At 41.8% G+C, this 25,047-nt stretch overlaps 1 protein-coding gene across 1 annotated transcript; it reads left to right on the top strand.

Moving 5' to 3' along the window:
• The first annotated feature begins 17,676 nt into the window (after positions 1-17,676).
• On the top strand, positions 17,677-24,692 carry LOC118779418 (adenosine receptor A1-like). The gene is made up of 2 exons (XM_036531528.1): positions 17,677-19,033; positions 23,435-24,692. The coding sequence occupies exons 1-2, from the start codon at positions 18,693-18,695 to the stop codon at positions 24,099-24,101; spliced, it is 1,008 nt and encodes a 335-aa protein (XP_036387421.1). The 5' UTR covers positions 17,677-18,692; the 3' UTR covers positions 24,102-24,692.
• Positions 24,693-25,047: the final 355 nt, after the last annotated feature.

Genomic DNA, 25,047 nt, shown 5'->3' on the forward strand with positions numbered 1-25,047 from the left:
TTAGACAATGTTACTGGGGGTCACCTGAGACAGGGCATGCAATGCATGCAATAATCTCATATGATCAAATGACTAGACATAAAGATTTGAGAGTCTGCCTGGCCTATGGGTCAGACTGTAGTTAGTAGCTCTGATTACCAGAATGACTGCAGTTGTAGTTGTTATTAATATTATTATTTATTGTTATTTTTCATAGGGATTTTTATGGGAGATATACTGTAGTGCGCATGAGTTCATTGGCTATAGGAAATATAGTACCAATAAAAGATGAACAATAATTTGAATCAGTAATGCTTTCATGTAAAACAGAAATACACAAGGAATGAACTGATCTTCACTTTTAATAATTTTACTCTCATACATTTCTTTCAAAGAAAATGTAAGTCCATGAATCATATCTGCTCGGGAGAGGAGATGTCTCAGACAAAAACAGCAAAAAGTCTCAGTACATATGCTAAAATGTTGTTGAATACTAAAGGTATTACATAGCTGCAGAGACATACAGCATGTGATTTAGAATATCTGGTGGTGCTAAGCCTCTTCTGACAGTAAATCTGAACTTTTCGGAAATGAGTATATTGGTATCTTGAGTATCTGGTTGCTGAGATGGCTCCTCTGGTATTCACATTCTGAAAGTCGCACTCAAAGGTCAGGAAACAGCACAGTGTAAACTGCGCCAGGCAAAGATTAATGAGGCTGACTGGAACCTGTTCATTTCTGTTGGAGAAATAATTGTGTGTAATGGTCCCTCGAACTAAAGTGAGCTATCAGAGAAACAAGAGAGACATCTTTGTATAACAACAGCTGAACAGTTGCTGTTACATATTGGCAGTGATTGTGTTGTCGGCTTTTTCCCTCTCTACTGCCACTAGTGGTAAAATATTGTTACTTCGGGAGACAATGAGTCAATTAGTGCCTGAAGAACAGACACTACCCTATTCTGGGATGCCTCTTCCATTCGCAAACCAATTAGCACTGAGTCTGTGCACAGGACACAGCTCGGCTTTATTCTGATTGTACACTCGTTGCACTGCCAACAAAAGAATTTCAATTACAGGCACATCAAGTCTAGTGCTAAAGAGAAGAATTTTGAAAATGTTGCTGTAAGGCTGCATTAGCAAAGCAGTCGGTAGATTTCCTCCGCCTGACTGGTTTAGCACTTCTGTTCTGCTCTTCTGCTCAGGAGCCTTCCTTCAGTTACAGACAGTCAAAATAAAAAAAATCCACGGGTCAAAAAATGAGTGACAGTTTGTCAAAGGCACCGGTCCAATGATGTTACTATATGCTAGGACTACTTCACTGGAAAGTTGACTTCAAGAGCTGTGTTCCCACATTTGCAATGATCCGCTTGCAAAATGTGTACCGAAACAACGAATAATCCAATTTTGCAGGACAACCTTGAACATTCACCTTGTATGCCAGCTCTGAGAGAATGGTATCAGCATTTCAGCATTGGCTGTCTTAAGTGCCATGTGTGTTTTTTCCATGTGGATAGGGCCTTATTTAAGACATCATCCCTTGGTAATCTCTTTGCCAAACCACCCCTTTGTAAAAATCCAAACCCTGCAGTCTTTTTTGTTTGACCCATCTGAAATAAATATTTTCCTACTCCTAGCAGGTGTGGAATATTTGTCATGTTTCTGGGTTCTTAGTCTAGTCAATATTTGCCTTGACTGGCCGTCTGCTTTATATAGATATTATACATGCTTAGAACATCCAAATTTTCTGATAGGACAATCATAGTCTGTGATAGACAATATTACACACATATATATATATATATAACTCTTTTATTTGAGCAAATATGGTATGATGTTTATCCATGCAGGTGAACAACACACTCTTCCTCTACAAAATACATCTTCCTTATCATTTTGTGATAACACCCATAAGTTAGTTTCTTACATGCCAGACAGTAAGAATCTGGTAGTGTGCCTCTTGTTTAGATTTATATGTGGCATCTTATACCCATTTATTTTTTCATAATCCTGATGTTGCCATAGGTTCCTGCCATACATCTTCCTTGTAAGAAGACACTTGCTGTGTGCTTCATATTTCCAACTTTCCCTGGGGCTCAGCTGTTGGCCTCTTTCCAGGAACCATTAATTTAATATAAAATTTAAATTTAATATAAATTGTATTGAATAATAACTGCAAGTTCAACAAGAGACACATTTTCAGAGAACTGGCTCGTTAATGTCAGTCAGAATATTTTTTTAACCCACAGCAGCACAGACCTGGAGCAGTGGGGGGAAGTCTGGAACTTCGAGGGAAGTTGTTAAAAATTCCCTTTGCCTGCTGGAGCATAAACCGATGCAGGTCGTGGACCAGGGACTATCAGAGGGGGTCAGCTCAGCCACAGATCTGAGCTGATTGGAAGAATTTCAGTGAGAGGTTCGTTAGGAGAAGATCCGGTCTGCGGTGACAGCTGGATGACTCCACTGAAGCACAGCGTGCAGGCAGCTGGACCACGAGTCACCGCACCGCCATTCAAACCACAGGATAAGCATCAGACAGACTAGAGGCTATTTATAGCATCTGTCAGAGAGGCAGTCATGTAGGTCCTCCATGCATCTGTACTGTTGCACTCCATTTGTACCATCACTTTCATCCAATGATATGTTACACATCTAGAGATAATAATAATAACCACCGCAATTAGAATGTCCATTATTCATATTGTTTAATGGTTCAAAGTGCAATAGTCCTGTTGGTTATGTGTTTTGTTTTGTTTTTTACCTTTAGTTACTATAAAAGGAAATGATATGTGGGTTTTTCCATAGATACCATCTGGGGGTTTCGGTTCTGAGCAGTGTTTGTTTCTTAACATGGTATTGTATGTTTGCCTAGTAACAGTGACAATAAATCATTTCCATTGGGTCTCCACTGGTCCACTGTTCCTTGTTCACTTTTCAGTCCTCACTGCTACTCACACTATCAATGTTTCATTTTGATTTCTGGGACTTATATGAAACTCATATAATAAGTCACGGGGGATATTAAACACCCTATTAACTGCCTCTGTAAACAACAGGGCGAGCTGATGAGCTGGGTATTAAGACCCCCATGCCTCCAAACATTAAGTGACTTGAGGCTCATTCTGTGTTACCCCTCGGTTTGGTAAATTGAGCTGAGTCATTCTTCCTGGCATTTGTCTCGTTCCTCCTCAGCCCACTCAAAGCTTAATTCTTCTCCAGTAAAAGACCAAAAACAAACAAGACTAAAGCCATGTTGGAAAGCATCAGTGTTACCTCAGTAAGTGAGGAAGTACACCTCCATATTCATTGCTGTGCAAAAGTAATAAAAATGCAAAATAGCATTTAAATACAAATAGCAATAAATACAAATATCAACCTGACCACCAACAGCAATATACAAAATGCAATTAGTTTTACTGGGATAGTGAAGACAAGGGTGAATTATTCTTGTTAAGGTTAAACCCAGTTTAAAAGAAAGTTGCACATCACAGAGAAGTTAAGACTTGTATGCTGCAAATTAAGTTTCACACACTTTTATATTCCAGTTCAACACTCCTCCTCTGATACATCTGCATTTATGACTTTACACAGTGACTATAGGAAAAAGATATTGTAAATTGGTGTCATGCCCTCGAAAAATGTGTACACTTTATTTATGCTTTTCAGATCTGCAAAATCGAGGATTTCACAGTTGCCAGACTGGATGGTTGAAAATAAATAAAAACTGAGCTATTAAGATAAATGGAAAACACATCATCATGGTCAAACATCAATCAAGTAATTCAGTCAATGTCCAATGAGAAATAAGAATCACACAGGTGACATTTAGACATCTATATCTATATTAAGTAGCATTTGCTAATTACAGCAAAAATGTACATAAAGATTTCTCCATTGACATCTTTACTGACATCCACATGAATCCAGGGGCCAGACTTATTAAAGGATTTTGTGTGCATTGTGGGCAGATGTACTGGTATTGGCAAAGGCTGGGTGCATAGGATATATTAATTTGTCATAGTGGGAGAAATTTGCATTTAACAACTGTTTCTCAGGGACAGGGACATGCCAAAACTGGGGGGGATTTGCCAGGGACTTTGAGGCCTTAGGTATTCTATACAGTTTGCTCAAACAAAAAGTCTCATATCTGCTGGGAAGTTTCAAGCTAATTCTTGCTGCTGGTAAAATTTTTATAGTAATATAAGCCTTTTTGGCTTTAGAGAATTGGATGGAATACCATAAAGACCTAGTCAGCAAAATCTCTGCATTTTTGTACATTCATCCCATTCATACATGTGAAAATAGAGAACTGCATCAATTTGGCCCTTGTACCAAGGGCCCTGCTACACAGTGTCACAAAGCAGAAAAAAAAGTCTTAATTTCACATTTCATACATTGCACCCGGTTAGTAAATGCCATGTCGATTTTTGCAGGCCTTTGCTGCCCGCAGTGCATGTGCAACAATCACTCACTAAACCTAACCCTGAGTGTCAGGTATTTATAAGTGCTCTCTAGCAGCTCTGGATATGGCTGAGACGTCGGGTGGGCCATAGGTGTGTGGGAGGGGCACGCTTTCTCCATGTCAGGGCTCCTCTCGCCCTCCATCTGTCTCCGCCATGTCTCACGTGTCTCCTCATGCATTTTTCATGTTCAGCCCATTTCTCAGCACCTCCCTCAATCTCTCACCGAAGCTGTTCTCCGCCTTTATTCTTCCCGCTAAATTTAGCCTGCACTTCCTTTTGCACTGCGTCTGTTGGATTCAGATGTTTGCTGCTGCTGTTGTTAGCTGTTGTTGTTGTTGTTGTTGTTGTTGTGTTGATAGATTGGGGGCAGAATGATTTCTCGGAAAGACTGTCCAAAGCTACCTAAAATTAATTCTATTTGAATACTGAAAAATGTGAATACTGGAACCTCCACATGCAAATGAAAGCAGCTTAAAAACGAAGAAACATACACTTTTCTAATTTATTTGCTTGGCAAACACCTGTATACAGGATATTTTCCATTTCTTATACGTTATATATTATCCATATTTTCAACAGGACATTCACTGAGGCAGGTTTATGATCAAGACCTTGATCAAGGGCACCAAAGCACCTGCTCCTCTTGAGAATAAAACTTGCAAGACTGAGTTATAAAAGCAGCTCATAATGCACCATGCCACTCTTTGAATGCCTTCATTTGATATGACTCTGTACCACTGCAACATACCTTTTGTCTTTGGTCTGTGCATTACAATGTTGTGGTGCTGATTGGCCAGGCTGTCACATGAGAACATTCTCCCACCTGACCTTTCTGGATGCATTAAGGTTAAATAACCTAAGTGAATGTCTGAGTCGTGATTCAGAATGCAGAACATCTATATGGTCTGAATGACCCCAGCTGTGGACCTCAGAGTGAAGTAACCCTGTATCCATGGTAGGTTTTAAAATCACTGATTGCTGGATGCTGTGTGCTCCTGGTCAGTTACACTGGTAATTGACTTGTTGAAGTCATTATGTAATTAGATGGAACAGAAGGTATAGGATACTGCGGACATCCAGGACCAGATCTGACCTTGAGGTTCATTCTTATATGCAAAATTCAAATCCAGGAAAAAAATGGTTGGATGTATCTATAATTCATTGAACACTCAAAGGGTTATTTCTTATCGTCCAGTATCTTTGGTCAGACACACTCTGTCTCTGTACCACTGCAGGGGAACTGTCCCTTTCCCCCTCACACTATCAGTACACTGCTAATACCAGATACAGTATGCTTCTCTTTCTCTGTCTCTCTCTCTCTCTCTCTCTCTCTCTCTCTCTGTCTCTCTCTGTCTCTCTCTATACTCCTTTTACATACCTTATCTTTGTTATCCTGCACCTGCACAAGTTGCTGGGTGTATGTATGATTTCCTTTTTCTCTGCTCATTGAAATATCGCCTGACAGACATGACAACACAGTGAGTCTTGCCTAAGGGGGAAAGGCACCCTCTGGCAGAGTTGTTGCAGGCATGTTGCCCATGAGTCCAGGGAAGTGGTAAAAGTAAAGCACACTTTGCCTGGGAAAGTGAGAACCATGATCCAGCCCCCCCCACCCCCCACCCCAAAATATCTGTTCTCATCAGGTAGGTATTACTCTACCCTACATTACATTTCTATCTGTCTTAGCATGCATTGAACTGAGGGTGCAATTGGAGACATGGTCCGAGGGTGTGAGGATGATTCTGCCATACGGTTGTTATTTGGCTCTTCTCTAATGCCAGGTCCCTGGGTCTGTGCAGGATGGCGTTACAGTATTTACTTTGACACAACGGTGTCAGCATGTCTCTCTCACACATGGCCCAACGGTATCAATCACACAGTGAGGTTGGCACAGCAGCACCCAGCGTGAGTAATGAGACTCCACTACTCTGTCATTTGGCATGGCCTCTTCTTGCCTCATGGTCTGCGACTGATCTGAGAAGTACTGCAAAAGGCATCAGACATTAATCACAGCACGGATTCGGTTGCTGACTGACAGCGTCTGCTCCGTGACTCTGACTTACTTTCTTCTGGAATGACCCTTTAGTAATATGTGCACCGGGGCATGGCCCAGCCCAGCCATTTACAGATCCACCTCAAAATAATACTTCGGTTTCAATTGAGTTTTGAAGAGTGATTCGATTTTGTAGTGGATAAATGCACAGCCTTGGGTTTTCGTGCATTGTGCCTCTGTCTGGCCAGTTACTGTAAAATACAGACAGATTGATTTGAGATGTCAGACATTGCTTTCCACTGAATAAAGGAGGAGAGTAGGTGAGACCATTTTAGAACCAGATGGAGAGTCGGCATGAATGTAACAAAAACCATTAGAGACTCATGTTGATTCCAAAATCACAAGGCCCCTAAACTCTGGTCTGGCTTGACCAAATGTACTTTTTTGGACCAAATGTATTTTCAAGCTGAATGACAGAATTAACTTGTGCTGAGTGATTCACGGGGTGCCTACAAAGCCAGCCAACACTGGAAATTCTGACAAAAGCCTATTTTCCTAATGTACCTTGATAACAGTAACAAGAAAAAGAATACATTTCTCATTATGTTCCCATTGTCCTGGATTAGCAATCAAATCCATTTTCCAACTGAGACACCATGCTAAAGACATAAATGTGCCACCTCCCAGGATGCCCCATTTCCATTAATGACACAACCTCTTTGCCATGCGTCTCTCACATAATGAGAAATGGCTACAGGAGTCTTTACTGAGAGCAGTACAGGGGCTATTCGAATCTGAATCTTGTTATCTTGTCTATCACTTTTATGCAACTCTTGTGATATATAATAACAGAGCGCATTTGTCAGAAACAAATGCCCTGCTGCTTGATCGAAACTGACTGAGCGAAAGGGCTCACCGCGGAGAGAAAATGGGTTTCAAAAATGAGGAAGAAGGATTCCCACCATTAGGTCTGTTTCTCTAGCTGTCAGCTGGGCCTCCCAGGAGCAGATGACTGCACTCCTGGGGTCTGCTGATTTTGTTGCTGGAGAGGATGAGTTGCAACAAGCAGACCCTGTGACAAGCACACTAGAGAGACTAGAGGAAGAGGAGGGCATTGGGTGCATTCTGCCCAGATCTCTCCATTGAATGAGAAGGGATCCGAGCCTTATCAAGCAGGGCCTGAGAGGGCTAGGTCCACCTAAACTGTCACTGGGTCCCAACAAGCATTCAAATATGTGACAACTATTTCTGACTCACCATAGTTCTTAACTGAAATGTGGCCCTACTAGAACGTCTACCACTCACACCCACTCTGTTCAAAAGTTATAGTCGGACCTGGGGCAAATCTGAAACTGCAGTTCAACCTGGAAACAAACCGCAAACTCACAAGGAAGTGCTAAAGTTCCTTTTTCAGGTTCCTGCGCTGAACTTCTAGGGCTTAAATTCCACAATGGAGAAATGGCTATTGGGGACCCCCTTTATCCTTTGCAAAATACATAGCTTATATTTCACATGTAAACCATTTATACAGCTGAAATAATACACCTTGGGATGTTAAACAATATCCACCACCCAGGCAAAGAAGTGATGAGCCATTTCACCCTATACAGGCATTATCTCTTTGTTTACATGTGTAAATGTTGTGAATATAACAGGAATTTTCCACTGTATCTCTCTGACATCGTCTGCCTGATTTTATCTGTACAGATCTGCATGGATCTGTTTTGTGTTCAGTGTTTTCGCTGCACCACAAGATATAAGAAGTTTGCAAGTGCTTCTGTCAAAATAGGTTTGACCAGACTAAAATAACTTTTCTGCAGAGAGAATGAGTGAAGGGACTGAGGTAGACAGGAAGTGGTTTGGACTAAAAAAAAAAAAAAAGAATATTGTTTCTTTCTGTGTACCAGGATATGGTTTGAGGTTTCTCCTAATTTTAGCAAAGGTTAACAGAATGCACACAGAAATCTTGAATTCAAAGAGACCCTCAGGCCCATATCTTTGCATTCCCTAAACTATGAAAGCATTCAGGTCAGCTGCCTTAAGCTTACACTACAACTGCCTCAAACTACCTCAAGATTACACTGCAACCACAGCTGAGTTCAACTTCTTGGTGACAAAAACTTGATTCATAGTTGTCCACACCAGAAACTGAATACTCAAATGCTTCCCTGCCAGCAGCTTGATTGATTGTCCAGCACATTGATTGGCCAGTGATACAAACCTGTCTGATTTAGTCAAACCCCTTCAAACTTTCATTAGGACATGCTGACAGGATCCTTAAATCTTCAAGGAATCTTTCAGTGCGTAGCACAATACACCACTCCTGGACGCCTGGTCAGAAGATTAGCAGTTGTAGCGCTTTGGGTCAGGGTAGAGATAAACTGGCTGACATCGACTTTTGATGGAGATGCAAGTCATTTGCTGCAGCCATTGACCGTTTTTGTTGTTTCTCTCCTGGCAAGTTGCTGAGAAGATACGTCTACATTTGTCAGCTGGCTGGGCTCTGTTGTTTGTTTTGGCGAGGAGTGATAATACGCGGAGTGATGATGCAGCTCGGGCCAGACCTGACAGCACTGGTAAACTATGTGGAGCCGTTCAGTATGCCGTCAGTCACATTCCCAGTGCTGAGTCACCCTTACTCACTTCCTCTGTCCATTCCTCCCCACAGCTGACAGAGTCTTCTCTCACTTTCTCTCTTTTTACACACATTCTCTCTCTCTCTCTCCCCTTCCGTCACTGCCTCCCTCAGTCGCTCTGCCTGGGGCATTCTTTGACAACCACAGCCAGTCACACAGCTACACATGACATACCTAAACATACCTCCTGTCTTTGTGTCTCAGTGACTGTACCACCTGACACCTTGCAGCTTGCAAAAAATATTTGAATATTTATTTGCTTACATGAGATCTTATCCAGCATGACCTATTTGGCTTGCATTTTAACATATCTCATTAAACAGCTGGATGGTTCAGGAGGTAATATAGGTTAGGTTTCTTTCTCAAGGATACAACAGCATAATGCCCAACCTGGGATTCCAAACGACGAGTCCAAGTCCAGATTCCACAACTACACTGATGCAATATCAGGCCTGTTCGTTCTGATCAGTATCTCAGCTGACAAAGTGAGGTAGTCCAAACTGCTACACATTGCCTTTTTTCTCTGGTCAACTTCAGTCTCCAAGGGCTGGCTCCATTTGCCAATTTGAAAAAATATTTGGTAGGTCATCTTGAATCGTTTGCTTTGGCAGTCATGCCATGGACATTCTGGCTGAAGGGCATAACACATTTCTACATCTCCGTGTTCTTATTAATTAATTAATGAAATCACATCATAGCATTACCAATTACATCACACAGCAATTCAAGCAACCAGATACTAGTCATGGACAGAGTAACATCTGCTCAGCCAGAGTCCTATAATAGCTACAAACTCATTGTCAACATATTGCTGTAATATTATTCTGTATTAAGTAAGAGATGGCCATTTCACTGCACTTGGCAATTCTGGCCATCCCAGGCCCACATGACTTTAAATTGCATTTGCCTACAGATTTGAATTACTTTGTTAAAGACTTGATTTGGGTCAGATGTCAAATCACCTGCTCATCCTTCATGTTATCTGTAGTACAGTACAGTCTGAGCCGACTGAACTACAAGCCAATCCTACACCCAGAGGACCTTCTCCCAATTCAGCAGACTGACTGTAGAGCTGTTTCCCTGCCACCAATGGTTTCTCTGACAAAGACAGAGGGAAGCTTATGCATGGGGATGCATCATTCTCTCTGGATGACCCTCCAACAGCAACAAAAAATGACTAATTTTTCATTTTGCATACTTATTGGAGAGCATAATCGGAGAAAATGCCCTATTTCATTACAGACACATTGGCAGCAATCTCTCTGTTGAAAGTTAAACGTGGCCAGGACTGTGTTTTTTTTTTTACTCAGAGCTCCCAAATACTACTTGAAGATTTGATATGAGAGTACATAGCAGCTCTGCAATTTGATTCTTCACATTTTCTCCCATGTATATTTTTGTTTTATTTTAAATTATCCCCATTCCATCTCTATTACATCAACTCTTGCACATTAGGCAGGCAGGTCTGACCATGTGAAGGTGATTGAACAGACTGGTCTTTGATTGAATGAGGAAAGGCAAATGCTTATTGAATACAAATCCCTGCCATGAGTCCTCCTGAGAGAGGTCTCCTGAGAGAGGTCTCCTGACTGAGTCCTCCTGAGAGAGGTCTCCTGAGAGATAATGAGACCTCTGACATTTATCAGTAAACACAAAGGAGATGTTGATGATATTGTTTATTGGAAATGCCCTCTGACCATCATATCACGCTCAAATATGACATCTTCACTCACTGACATTTTGCTTCATAGTTGCCTTCAATGTTGAGCTCACTTTCTTGAGATAAGAGGGAGGAAGCCACTGACAGCATTGTAGAATGAAATATTCTCAGCTCCTTTCCCCCAGCTTTCTGCATTCAACAGGCTTTTGGTTAGATTAAGTCTGGGCTATGTCATCTTACAGAGTTCTACCCCTCCTTTTTTTATTATTTTGACAGCGAACAGACCCAACCTTCCAATGATGGAACATTTCTGTTACCCTGCATCTGTTTAATTATTGTGCGGTGATGGGTTTAAATTGCTTTTGGGAAATGTATAAAAAACACATCTGGTTGTCATTTTTCATTCAGATTTGTTTGTTAAGTAAAACATGCTTCTTGGCTCCTCCTCCCACTCGTCCCATTATGTTTGATTGTTTTCCTACCAAAACAGTTTACAGCTAACAGATCGATCATCTGTCCTTCACATCGTAATGAGAAAGTGGCAATCCAAGCAGGGATTTGCCATGCTGCTCTCTGACTGACCTAGAGGAACAACTATAAACATGGTGTGACTTTTTTTTTCTTTTTTTGGCGCCAGGATAGGCATTTGATAAGGGCAGAAACAAGGTGGAATGCATGGTACTGCAAGTCCATGCTTAACACTTCTCCTGATTGGGATGCGATATGTGTGAGATGTTGGTGAGAACAGATATCTGATGGACGCGTGCAGTAACACGTGGGTCACATGTAGTTGGTAAGTGTAATGCTGGAACCCTGTGACTGCTTCACATAAAACAGTTCTTATTTAAGACAGAAATGGGACAATGGGTTTTGCTTCCAGATCCAGGCCACTGTGGATCAATGATTCTTTTCTTAAGAAACAAAACAAAAGAGTTCAGAGGACCTCTGAAGCTTGGATCTCAGACACACATGTCACAATTACACTTTTTGTTTTTCAATAAACAGACAGAGGCTGGCATCATTAACAAGAGAAATCAGGCCTGTGACTGAACTTCTTGTGTTCCCAAGAATGATTCTGTCAGGAAAGATGGCCACCAAAGAATAAAAGTGAGTCTTCAACTATAGTGCGAGAAATCGTGCCACTGCTGTTTTCTCTTCAAAATACCAGTCAGCCACAAGTATCACCACATGTATTTTGCTATTTATGTGCAAGTCTGTCCACTGTAAGCAATGGTTAAAGCTGCATTATTGAGGGAACAGTTTGCAAGCCATGGATTGTGTATTTTTTGTTAGTCAGACCAGGAAACACAACACCCAGTCAGGCATGAGATATTGGCAGGGTCAGTGAGTACCAGGGGCATCATGAGTTTGGAAACTAGCAAGTAATGAATGAGGCAGATGCACTGGGTTATGTCCAGTTTTCATAATGTAGGTGAGCCAGGACTGAGAAACGTGACAAAAGTAGAGCAGCGTGTCTATAAACCAAGAAGACCAGAGGAAGGAAAGGGAACATTCAGAGTGATGGTCCATATAGCCAGCTGTTTCACAGAGACAGAGAAGCTGACTTGCTAAAAAAAAAAAAACAGTAGCTGATTACAGTAACGCCACTTAGGAAAGATGAATGGAGAAGACAGCTAAGGACAAAACTTAATGAGGCAGAGAGAATCACAAGTGAGCTAATGAAGATGCAGGGTGAGACTCATGACCCCGTATGCCGAATGAGCTCAGGGATCTAGGTAATAGATCAGGACACTGTAGCCAATAAAATATGGGCTGGGAGCATGAAGGAGGATGACTGTGCAGAAAGCAGAGTGACAAGGCACCAGGTGGCCTCTGTGAATGCAGAAGAACACCCAAGCAGACAATCAAAATGGAGGACAGGTCAGACCTTGAGCAAAGAGGCACCACCAGAGTCCAAGAAGATGCAGAACATTAAGCTTTTAAAAATGTCTCACCATTTCAGACAGTTACCAGTACACTAGCCTGCCATCTGTCTATAAAGCCGTTTTCACATATGAACTCCGGACAAAGTGCGGAGAATCAGGTACGCAACTTGGCCAGAATTGCCCTTTCCTACATGTATCACGCAACAGGAAATTGTCCGTGACAGACGCGTTCTCACCTACAGGAATACTCCAGTTTGGTTTAGGTGAGGGGCGGCGCCTGGGTAGGGCGTGCAGGAGGCAGGACATGATGCAAAAAGTACACTGCAGAAATCACAGTGGCTGTATTCAAAAACGCCTACTGCATACTGTGTACTGCATACTACACAAGTATATACTGTCTACTGCATGCTATTTTTCAGTGTAGTACCCAGTATGCGACCATTAATAATTACATTTGTAGTATGTTACATTGTTGCTTGAAATCATTGTGAGTTTAGAAACATCCAGATTTCCTCGTGGTATTTTCCAGTTAGATACCACTTGCATTCTCACGAGTGAAAAGTATTTACGAGATCACCTGAAGTATTGGCGAGTTGAAGTATTTTCAGTTTTTTTCTTTTCAATGTCTTACCTTTCAGTGGTACGGGTACATAACATGGCACGGAGGAGGAGAAGGCGAACATAGCTATTGTACTTTTGGGTAGCCTATAAAAAAATCACACATAGACATCCAAATGGTGCTACCGGTACACATAATCTATTATTAATTATACATTTATTATAACAATAAGGTAAGTTTTTGTTGTTCGCTATGTAATGTTAGGTCACCAGTTCACCTATCTCACTATACCTATCACTATTACTTAGCTATAGCTTAGCTAGCTACTAACCAGATAATAAACTACTAACCAACGTTATTAATCATCGTAAGAGACAATTTTTCGCAGTATAGCTATAGCTAACTATCTCTTTAATAATCATTGCACTCAAAATAGCATGTATTTGGACATATCCGCAATGTCAACTAAACAGTGGAAAGCTATGTACAGGCATGCGGAAAAGAGTACGAGGCAGATGTTTGTATTCTTCCGGTTTCGCTCCAGTCACAGAATAGAAACATCATCAACACGCCCACTCGCTGGCCGTGTATTCTCCGGAACGTTGCCTGCTCTATTCACACATGGGCTCACTCCGACATGAGGCGGACTTTGTACTAGGGAGCTGGCAGAACGAAGTCCGTCACATGTCCAGTCCGACTGATTTGGACATTTACTTTCTCACATACAGCTCCCCCGGCTAAGGGCCGGATATGTTCCGGCGTCCAGTGCATGTGTGAAAGGGGCTTAAGAGAAATATTTAAGGGTAATTAAGAGTAGGATATAGGATAAATGTGATTCAGAAAATTTTTGAAATAATGAAGATGTAGGCATTCCTGTTAACAAGGTTATAGGGCTGCTGGCTTGGAGTCTGATGAAGGGATCACGCATGGCCATGGGCCAAGTTTTGTGGCCCCCCCATTTGGACATCATCAGCAGGGAAAAGAAAGGGGGGAGATGGGTGGACGATGGATGCTATCAACAGCTGCCATGAAACAGAAGTGCTAGGAGACATTTTAATACTTGTGGATGGGACTGGTTTGTTAATTGTATAGGGATTCACTGAAAACTCACCACCAAAGACTTCATTTGAAATGTTAACTGTCCAGTCAGGGGAAAGGCTTCCCAAATTATGAGAAAGTTTATTTACTTCAGTTCTATGGGGGGAAAGGGAGAACTGGCTCCAGGGTGTATGGGAAGATATTGGTCAGTTTTAAGTGTTTACTGAAGGCAAGATCTAAAAGGGTTCCCAGGGATTCTGGCAGATCCTCAAAGACAACTTCAGGCCCCTTCTCCAAAGAGTGTTTGACTTTGGGATAAATCAAGTCTGAGTCTACAATGAAATGAAGACACAAGCTCATAACCTGGAATACAGTGACAACTAGAACAAACTTGAGGGCAGGATGGGCACGGCTATTGCGTTACTGCAAAGAAACATATCTATATCAAGACACATCTTGGAATGCTGTGGGTGGCTACTTTACTTGGTCCTCTTGGCTGTTCTCACACCTTAACAGATCTGAGGTGAGCTGAATCAGAAGAGATGAGAGATGATGTGGAATGGGGCAGATGGGAGGTGTAGCCAAGATTTGGAGATTGAGGAGAACTGGGCTCCATATCCCATGAGTACTTGTAGGAGGCCTTGTAGAATATTTTGCTCTTTGAACTCACCCCTAAGACGTGATGTGAGCCTTTGATGGATCATTCAGCACTGTAGCACTCAGCAAGAATTACACCGCTTCCCTCAGCCACAGTCCTGGCATTTCCACTCTAGGCTCATTTGGTTACATAATGTACTGGGAGCCCCCCATGCCATCTGGCTAATCCATGATAGGACTTGCCCAGAGAGTGCATGAGAACACAGAAAAACCTTGCTGGGCTTACAAGGGCAGAAAGTAACTCTATACATGCAGAGAGCCCAGTGAAAGCTTCTACCGTGTATTTTCTTCTCAGCTATGGGGAAGACGCTCTGGACATTTCATGCCATCCTGACTGAGCTGAAATGAGCGCACGCAAAGATTTGCTCACATTATGATACCTTTTCACTGGCACACTGACCGTCAGGAGGATCAAAGTGTGTGCCGTATCTTTTTTTCCAACCCTGCCACTCTCCCCTTCTGCCAGTTAATGTACGAACCCCACTGTGAGCTGACAAATCCACTCTCATTTCCTGAATGGTTTCCACAAAACACCCAGGAGAGGCTTGATCAAATTATAATTGCCAGAGTGCATCTCTAACTTCTTGAGTTAATACATTCGTTCTCTACCCTGGATAGTTGCGACAGCGTTGATGACGCATCCAGCTCCAGCTGTATTGCCAGAGCCACTCCCCATTGAATTTGTTACAGTTTATGGTAATCAAATGATCACTTAATTTCCTTGATGTTTAAGGTCAAAGGAGATAGCCACCTAAAATGACAAGCAGACAGATGGTCAGAAGGAGGTTACCTGATGAGAGAATAAATAAGTTTTGGTGAGTCATGAAGAACCAGCAGATATTAACTATTTATGCATTCCCTGATTAGGGCATATACCACAAACATGATCATTTATGAGATCTTGACAACTGTTATTGTGAATTTTGTTGATTTATGTAATTCATTACCATGTTCAATTGTTGACTGCTTGAGCATGGTTCAACATTTTGGTAACTGATTGCAGGAAAGGATTTTGACATGATGTTCTCTTACATAAATCCATTCAACACACAACTCCATCAATTTCAGTGGAAATGGAAGCCAGCAAGTCACAAGCAGGCGAAATCGTTTTCTTGTTACTGTATGCCCCATTTCCTCAAAATCAAACATAAACATCTGAATATTTGGGATAGAAATACTTACATTTGTACTTTTAATTGCAACTGTAATGTCTCATTCTATTTCATTTCAGTCACCTTTTTATATCCATGCTATGTATTCATTTACAGAGGTGTATTAACTCCATGAAAAAAAGTACATTCGTCTACTACCAGGCCACGTAACACGTTTTGTAATGGAACCAGTGAAATGCATGTTTTAATTCTGTATTCTGTTGGAGACATTGTATTAAAATTATTAATCTGAAGAAAATGCCAACGTGTAGCCTAATATCTTTCAGCTACCAGACTGGTGCAGTATTGTGCTGGTATAAATTCTGGCCGTAAAGCAGTGTCCCTGGATACATCACAACTGTTTCCAAATCGATTATTATGTCCTCTTTGTATTGCTATCGTCACTGTGCCTTAGATCAGTGTGCACTTGTGCATCGGGTGGAGGTAAATTCTATTTAGCGATAAGGATCTTTGCCTTTCAGTGCCAACAGTTATTCATCTAATAATCTGTGACTGCTGACGACAAGTACATATATGTATATGTGTGTGTGTGTGTGGGTGTGGGTGATTTAGAGTAGAAGGCGTGTATAATTGCGAATATTTTCATAGTTACATCCATGATAATACGTGCATTTGTACGTTACATAAATATTAAATCAGGAACTGCCAGGTACCACCAAGCCATGACGGTAATAGCTAGAATAACTGCTTTTAAAAGGGGTTCATTAATTCGGTCCTGTTTTCCACTTTACGAAATAAAGGATAATGGCATTCAGTAGAAAGAATACATCCGATCGTAACCTTAAATCTAATAATTTCCTCCTTATCCCATATATAATCATTTCACGGAGTTTCATAGTCTTCAGCGCGTTAATTACTTATCCAGTTCACATACAGGCTGGCAAGCAGACAGTCAGCATATGTCACATGACCTTCTCCCCACCCACCAGTGGCGGAGGTAATGAAAGTCCGAAAATGTTTATATAAATATATCTTTTATTAACTACGCTGTTTATATTCCATCTCAAAGGACGATTATTCAAATACAATGATACGCCTATAACTCTAAAATACAGGTATTTTGTTCCTAGTGTATGTGCAATGTATCTTTGAACACATTGAATGTGATTTTACCATTATTCGTCCCACACTGGTTGTTAATGGGAACTTGCATAAATTACGTCTCATTTTCTGTATCACGTTAAACAGAAATCGCACACAAGACCAACAGCCTTAAAATTAGGCAACCCTCTTAAAGCCAATTCATAAAGCATTCGACAACCCATGTTGATGTACTGATCCTGATCTCATTGTTTTCCCTAATACATCAGTGTCAGGTGTTTTTTGTTTTGGGTTTTTTTTTTTTTTTTTTGAATCAATGCTGCGCAGATTAGCTGATCTTCAAACGCACACAGTGGTTGGCATACTGGGCTGAGTAAAAATGTGACGCGTTCAGGTGATTTTACGATCAGAATGGCTGCACAGCCCTCAGTTCTGGATTAATAAAAAATACCTAGTGCTCGAATATTGATTCTTGTTACGAATGAAACTATTTTGACCAATCAGAATGAAGAATTCTAACACTGTTTTCTAAATATTAACTTTGCTGTTTACCTAGTGCCCGGTACTATCAAACTGCATACCTGGTCATTTGTCGACTGCAATAACATGTGCCCGGTCTTTTGCGCACAGTGCATGGATGTGTTTTACACAGTACCTTTTTATGTTATCATGACACGTCATTCCATCGAAAGTTGTATCTCTACAAAGTATTGCAAGGCGGAGAATACACGCCTGCTACAGAAGACAAGAACATGTGATTTCATACAAAGCATGCGTAATGAACATGGCCAACAATAGCCCAAATACCGGCGGTGAGGCAAAGCGTACCGAGAGCGGCGTCTTGCTGGGACAGTCTAAAATAGTTCTGTTTTCCCTCAGGAAAACGGAGCGTGAAGGACGCTCTTCCAATACGCTTGATCGTGGCAAACATAACTAAATGTGAACCCGGAATTCTGCAAGGACAGGTGGGACAATCCGAAATCTTCAAGGGGCTGAGACGAACGAAGACTGCTACTGCGTAGCGAAAGCTGAATGAATGACTGATTGAGAAGGGAAAGGGCACCAGCCACGGGCAGCTGCAACAATACACATAATTAAGCCACAAACAAAGCTTGCAGGGGAAGAGTATAAACAGTTCACCTTAGCAAAGGAAACTAGCGTTGTTTAAATGCGCGAAATCAGGCTTGACTCACCGCTGAAGGTGACACTGAGCTCACCTCGAAATCAGGAAACCATGGATTTGCGCTGATAAAGGACCGTGTTATGACTGATCTCTTTGTACACTGGACGAAGGAGCTGTGCCTCAGACTATAAGGCAACAGAGCTGGCTAAAATGATTGCTTACCTTGCAAGATAATTGAAGCGACCATTTTCGATTTTGTTTCGATCCCATCGTTTATTGTTCTTTTCAATTGTATAAAAACTATGCATTTATAGGAATTTAATAAGAACTATTCTTTCCCCCTGGGAACGCTTCAAATGACGTCGTGCTACATTTGTGAACTTGTTGACCGGAAATATTTTAAAATGCACATTTTGGGTGCTTCTCATATTCTCATATTTTTAGGAATATAGCCCACTCCTATTCCAGTTTCAACAAACCGCAAGGATGCCTGGAGCTCTTCCGCCAGCACAAGCACTTTATATCGGAATGGAGGTGGTCATTGCCATGTCCTCTGTGATAGGAAATGTGATGGTGGTTTGGGCTGTAAAAATTAATCGTTCATTAAGAGACACGACTTTTTGCTTTATTGTTTCTTTGGCTTTGGCTGATATTGCAGTCGGGGCTCTAGTTATTCCTTTGGCCATAACTATCAGTATTGGACTGAAGACTCACTTCTACAGCTGCTTGCTCGTGGCTTGCACCGTTCTGGTGCTGACGCAAAGTTCCATCTTGGCCCTCCTGGCGATTGCTATTGACCGCTACTTAAGGGTCAAGATCCCAATGAGGTAAAGTATGCTATTCCACTGCATTACCATGTTCTCTAATAGACCCCACTCATAACTTTGTAAATGCTAGTTGTGTCTTTTTATTGTGTTTCATGAAATAGCTGCCGGGAGAGCTGCAGTTACAAAATTAACTAGTGTTGATTATTATATCATTGTATTTGCATATGCTCTTTTGATGTTATAATATAATCCTGATACATGACATTTGACATCATGGCATCTTTTGTAATTGCATGCAAGTCGTAAGTCGTAGTGTAAAATAATGAGTGTATTATGTCGCGTTGCACCAATGTCAATACATACTGTATAGAAAGCAGCTCCCATACGCTTCAAGTTCGCTGATGTAGAGGGCTCTTTGAAACATGAGAGCGAATTAGAAAATCTCTAGCAGTAGTACATTGTTTACTGCAACTGTGAGCTTTATAATTAAATCTTTAATTGCCTGTCATGTGTCCATTTACCAAGCAGAGGATCTTATTCAGGGCCACTTGAAAAGCTTACGTTTGATATTATATCGTTGTGTCAGGCAGGGATATTTACTGAGGCAATTTAAGCTGTAAAGTAAATTAGGTTTACAACGACACTGCCTCATTTGGGAAGTGAAAGTGCAACCTTCTGGTTACCAGTCAAATCTTCTGGTTGCTGTGCCACACTGCTGGCTAGAATGATCTTGTAACTCTACATCAGTACAGTACTGTAAAAATGTTTGGACCAAAATTGTCCTATGCAATCATTGTTTGGTTTAGATTTATATGTTTGCTTTGTTTGACAGTGAAACTTACTTTCTCTTGGTTAATGACACCAAACTGATACTCTGTTTTGAGCTGAACCTTTTGTTCTTTCTTTCTTTAAGCAAACCCAGTATAGGGTTTTGGAAGGAATGCTGTGTTGTTCTAATGATAATGTGTTTTATCAGTGAGATTACAGGGATTCCCTGACCCATGCAGTCATAGGTTTCCCCCTGTCCACATACTGGACATATCATGGACTCAGAATAATCCATCATTCATCATTTAACATTCAGGTGTTGCACTAATCCAGGGTGATTTACAATATATGGCATGAATATGTGTAAATAGGAGTAACATATAAATAAAGACACTATAGTGTTGATGAAATATGGAGGCATAAATCGACCAGGTTTGTTTAACATACAGATTCAAACAAGAGCAAGAGCCACTTGGGATTTTCCCTCAGCATTCTATATCTTAAATATTGACGTAACATGGCAAGGTGAATCCATGTAAAAGGAAGAGATTGCCTTGAAGAACTGCACAGATGCTGTCCGTCAAGGTGATTCCTGTGGCCGTCTCCTTTATATCTTAATTGGTTTGTGAATTACAGTGTTACGAATTCCTCCCAAACGACATTCTTCAATCTCAGCAGCATACCCCTTGGACTTGAATAGACAAACTTCTGAAAGCCATGGAAAACAACAGGAAAGGACCATATTGTGCTACTGAGCATTGCAGGAAGACTTATTTATCATTTTTTTCATGTCTCACTGTGAATGTTAGCCACTCTCTGAGTCACCAGCAGCACTCTCTCTTGATTCCTCTTTATTCCACGACAGAAATTGAATTTGTGGCTTTTTTCCAGATAGTGCGGCTTAACAAGAGAAGGACATCTGATTAGAGTTATAACGAAAGAATGATTTCCCTTTAAGAGTGAGAAATGACCTTACTTCTATACTGTTAGTACTAATCTCAATTGGTGAAAACAGCAAACAAGTGGATCTGTTATTGCAGTGCTGGGGTACCTTTTATTTGGTTTTGTAATCATATTACTGTAGGTTTCTGGGGGTCATACAACTTCTCGTTGGAAGGTATAGTGAATATTGATAACATCTGTAATAGAGATGTAACCAATCTACCAAATCTAGTGCAAAAGTGGCTACTGTATGGAAGAACAAGTTTTACATGCAACTGCAGGTGATTGCAGAGAAATGAGTGCTTCAGCACAAAAATAACTTGGATTCAATGCAGGCATTGCTGTTTAATGATTCAGTTGCATGTAATAAAATGGCACTTATCAATTTTATTCCATCAGTATTGCTTCAAATCCACGACCTCTGTTCCATACACTTTGTAACTGTCACTGGTGGAAAAGCTTCCACTCACATTGAGCCACACGCTCTCATTATTTTGGATAATGCCATTAAGTGGAGCTGACTGTGGGCTGGCTGAAAAGCCCAAAACCAAAATGAATTGCTCTAATTGCAGTATCAGTGGCTAGTGAGAAACGAGAGGCTACCATATGGAAGACAAAATCGCTTTGAGTCAGGATGTTTCCTAACCTTAATGGCCTTAATGGCTGGGACTCTCAGGATGTCGGGTGGACAAGAGCAATCTGGTGGGCACCCCGCTCTCCGATTATCGTGGTTGTGACTGAGAGCCACTTTACCTCAGAGACCACTAGAAACCATGAAGCTGCCACTTCTCACAGAAATGTTCTGTAGTCAGGCCTCAGTGGACACATGCAGACTTCAATGCATGGCACCAGCACACAGGGAATATCAGCGCTGTCATCTTGAATAGCCTCACGAGGACATTGAGCCAGAGGGGGTCGCTGACCCTGTGAGTTTGCTTTGGATGTTTCAGTTGTCACATTCCACACCCAGGATGCAACTTTCACTCCTCCTCAAAGTTTAAGCCCCTGCTTCAGTCACCTGAGGGGAATATAGATGTATCAGCAGGTTGTAGGCGATTTCACTAATTGACATTTGCTGAGAAAAATTTGGCATGGTCACATGGGCAAGTTCCACAAACCTTGGCTTTTAAAATAGCATGGTTATTTTGAGATGTGGTTTGTGTTTCCATTTCACAAGAATATTGTGATTGAACTATAGATTTAAATGTAGATAGCTACAGTTCAATTTCATGTCATGTCATCACTGACATTTTAATGGGAGATGGTAAGGGTCAATTTGCATACAGCATTTCCCTGGGGAAAAAAAAAACAGTGAAATACTGTCTTTTGCCTTTTTCTTTTCATCTGATATAGGTTGCATGAGCAACATAATTAGGTAGGCTGTGCCATAATAGAGAAGCTCTGTGTGAAAATGCTTTGCCACCAGATTTAGTTTTTTTTTCTACTTTTTGAACCATCAGCAAGCAATGTTTTGGATTTATTTTCCTGATCTGTTTTTTCACTTTTGTGGTCAACCCTGTGGTATAAGCTACAGTACCTAGACTAGCTGGCAGTTTACAGGAAATCTAAACCATGTCACCATGTCAAACGTGAAAATGATGAAAGCTGGAAGAGGCATCTAACAAGGGGGCATGTAGTGTTGTGTGAACAGTTCTTTGTAAATCTCTTTGTAAAAGTTCCTCATACTACACTGTGTATGAATATTGATTCACCAGCTGCTGGAACAAGTGCATTCACCTGTACATCTGTCATAATGTGTTGCATAATGTGAGGTGTCTCTCAGTTTAGGAGTCGCGGGAATAAATCCTCTTGTATGTAGTGTCACTTGAGCTAGCAGAAATCAGCAAGCAACCCTCGCTTGCCTCTCTGAGCGGATATCGATTCACTGAGATGCACTCGACCTAAAATGAAAACAAAACAATATCTCTTATCATTATGTTCCTGCATAACTGCAATGAGGATGAAGTAATGTTAACATCATCTGTGAATAGTTGCTGGTTGAGCATGCCGAGTTCACTTGAGTTCAGAACAGCATTGTAATCTTCATTCAGACACACACTCATGCAGTCTAATAAGCAGAACTGTAGTTCTCCTTCTTGCCTTTGTACTTTAGTAGGCACATTTTTGTTCATACTTTGTAAGTTACGCTGGATAAGACTGTGCTAAGAGACAAAATGAAAATCTTTTATGAATTAAATTTGTTAAGCCCAGCAGGCATGAGTGTATCCTTATTTGAACTCACTAAATGAAAATAAAATTCCCCTTTTACACAGTTGCACTTTAGAAAGGACACAGGTCGTAAAGAGAAGATGGGGTTGAAAATGTTGAGTTTTTATTGAAACCCTGCATGAATCAGCAGGCAGACACTCTGCACAGCATGTGGCTGTAGATAAGATTCACAGCACAGTCTGAAGAGTTGAATAAATCCACAGTGGGTGAAGTATGAGAACATCTGGTCTAGACTGCAACTGCAAGGCACACCATGGAGAATTACAGCAGACTGTAGATATTGGGAGTAGAGAGTACTCTCCATCTTAGTTATTCAAAGTTATTACCAGAGTGGCTATTACAACAGTTTATTCACAGAACTTTAATCAGTGTCTGTGGTGCTCGTATATATGACTGGAGAGTGCAATACATGCCAAACTCCAAAGCTCATCAGGTAGGAGCTGTGAGTGCTGTGAGCTTGTAGATCTTATTTCAGCGGGAGTCACAGACTGATCCCCCCCCTCTTCTTTTCCCGTCCCACAGCTACAAGAGAGTTGTGACACCACGGCGGGCCGGAACGGCCGTGGTGCTATGCTGGACAGTGTCCTTCGTGGTGGGCCTCACACCCATGCTGGGCTGGAACAATCTCCAGAGGCTGCAGGAGAACAGCTCTCTGGGCGCCGACCTCGTGGTCACCTGCCAGTTTGAGAACGTCATCAGCATGGACTACATGGTCTATTTCAACTTCTTTGGCTGGGTGTTGCCCCCGCTGGTCCTCATGCTGCTCATCTATGTCGAGATCTTCTACATGATCCACAGGCAGCTGGACAGGAAGGTGTCGGCCAGCCAGTCAGACCCCAGGAGGTACTACGGCAAGGAGCTGAAGCTGGCGAAGTCTCTGGCCCTTGTGCTCTTCCTCTTTGCTGTCAGCTGGCTTCCTCTTCACATCCTCAACTGCATCACGCTCTTCTGCCCGTCCTGCGAGAAGCCCATGTTCCTCATCTACATCGCCATCCTGCTCACGCACGGCAACTCGGCCGTCAACCCCATCGTCTATGCCTTCCGCATCAAGAAGTTCCGCAACGCCTTCCTCAAGATCTGGGAGCAGTACGTCTGCTGCAACAAGGAGACGCCCCGCCTCCGGAGCCGTGGCAGCGACCGGTTGGACAGTCACATCAAACGGCACATGCAGCAGCACGATGACCTCTGATCATTACTGGAGGGAGGGGGGAGAGAGACGGGCGTGTTGGGGAGCAAGGTGGGGCTGGGCCTGTGCAAGACTGGGGAGGTGGGATTAAAGCATTTTGTAACGTGGCATTCCCCAGTGTTGTCTCTGAATGTTAAATGGAGCCTTTCATTATGTAGCCCATGACTCTGCAGTCGGTATGTCGTTCATCGCCTTCTTTTCATTGGGTGAGACACTGTGACATTCGTGTCTGCGACATGACATGGGAGTGTTCCAAGTGAACAGCAGAGAAGAGAGTATGTGCGTGGTCTACCTCGCCGACATAAAAGTATTAAATGTGGTCCTTGAGAAAATTAGGGCTTTTTTTACGTGTAGGCTAAATGTTTTAAATGTAGCAACATGCCATCTGTGTCGTTCCTAAAATCTCATTTGGTGGTTCCTCATGAGTAAAATTGGAATTCATTTTCTGTGAAAGGCCTTTTCCAGCTCCCATAGACAGTAATGATACGTCCCCAGCCTTCATGTACAACTATAGTGGAGTGCCTCTGGGATGCAGTAAATGAACAGGGATGCTTTAGTGCTAATTCAGTGCTTTTTTTATCTGACAACTGACAATTGACCCCCCTCCCTTTCCTCTGCTGAGTTGCATAGTGCATTTGTGCTGATTGAATGTGACAGAGGATATGGGAGACTAGTGTTCTTCTGAAGGGACAGACTTTTATTTATGCTAAAGACTCAGTTTCATGGCCTGTTTAGCCACATGCCTTTGAAATGACGTAAAGGATGATGAGGACTGTGGACAAATGACGAATATGACACATGCGCGTCCACATCCATATTCCAAGGTAGTTGGAGACATCAGTGTTGGCACATTTGATTTCTCAGCTCTTCTCCTTTTGGCCCGCCAGTTGATACCAGCACAGACAAAACGGGAGCATCCATCGCCTTAATCAACATTTTGATGGATGCG

Source organism: Megalops cyprinoides, chromosome 6 (genome assembly GCF_013368585.1).
Source record: "Megalops cyprinoides isolate fMegCyp1 chromosome 6, fMegCyp1.pri, whole genome shotgun sequence".
In the NCBI taxonomy this organism is placed as follows: Eukaryota; Metazoa; Chordata; class Actinopteri; order Elopiformes; family Megalopidae; genus Megalops; species Megalops cyprinoides.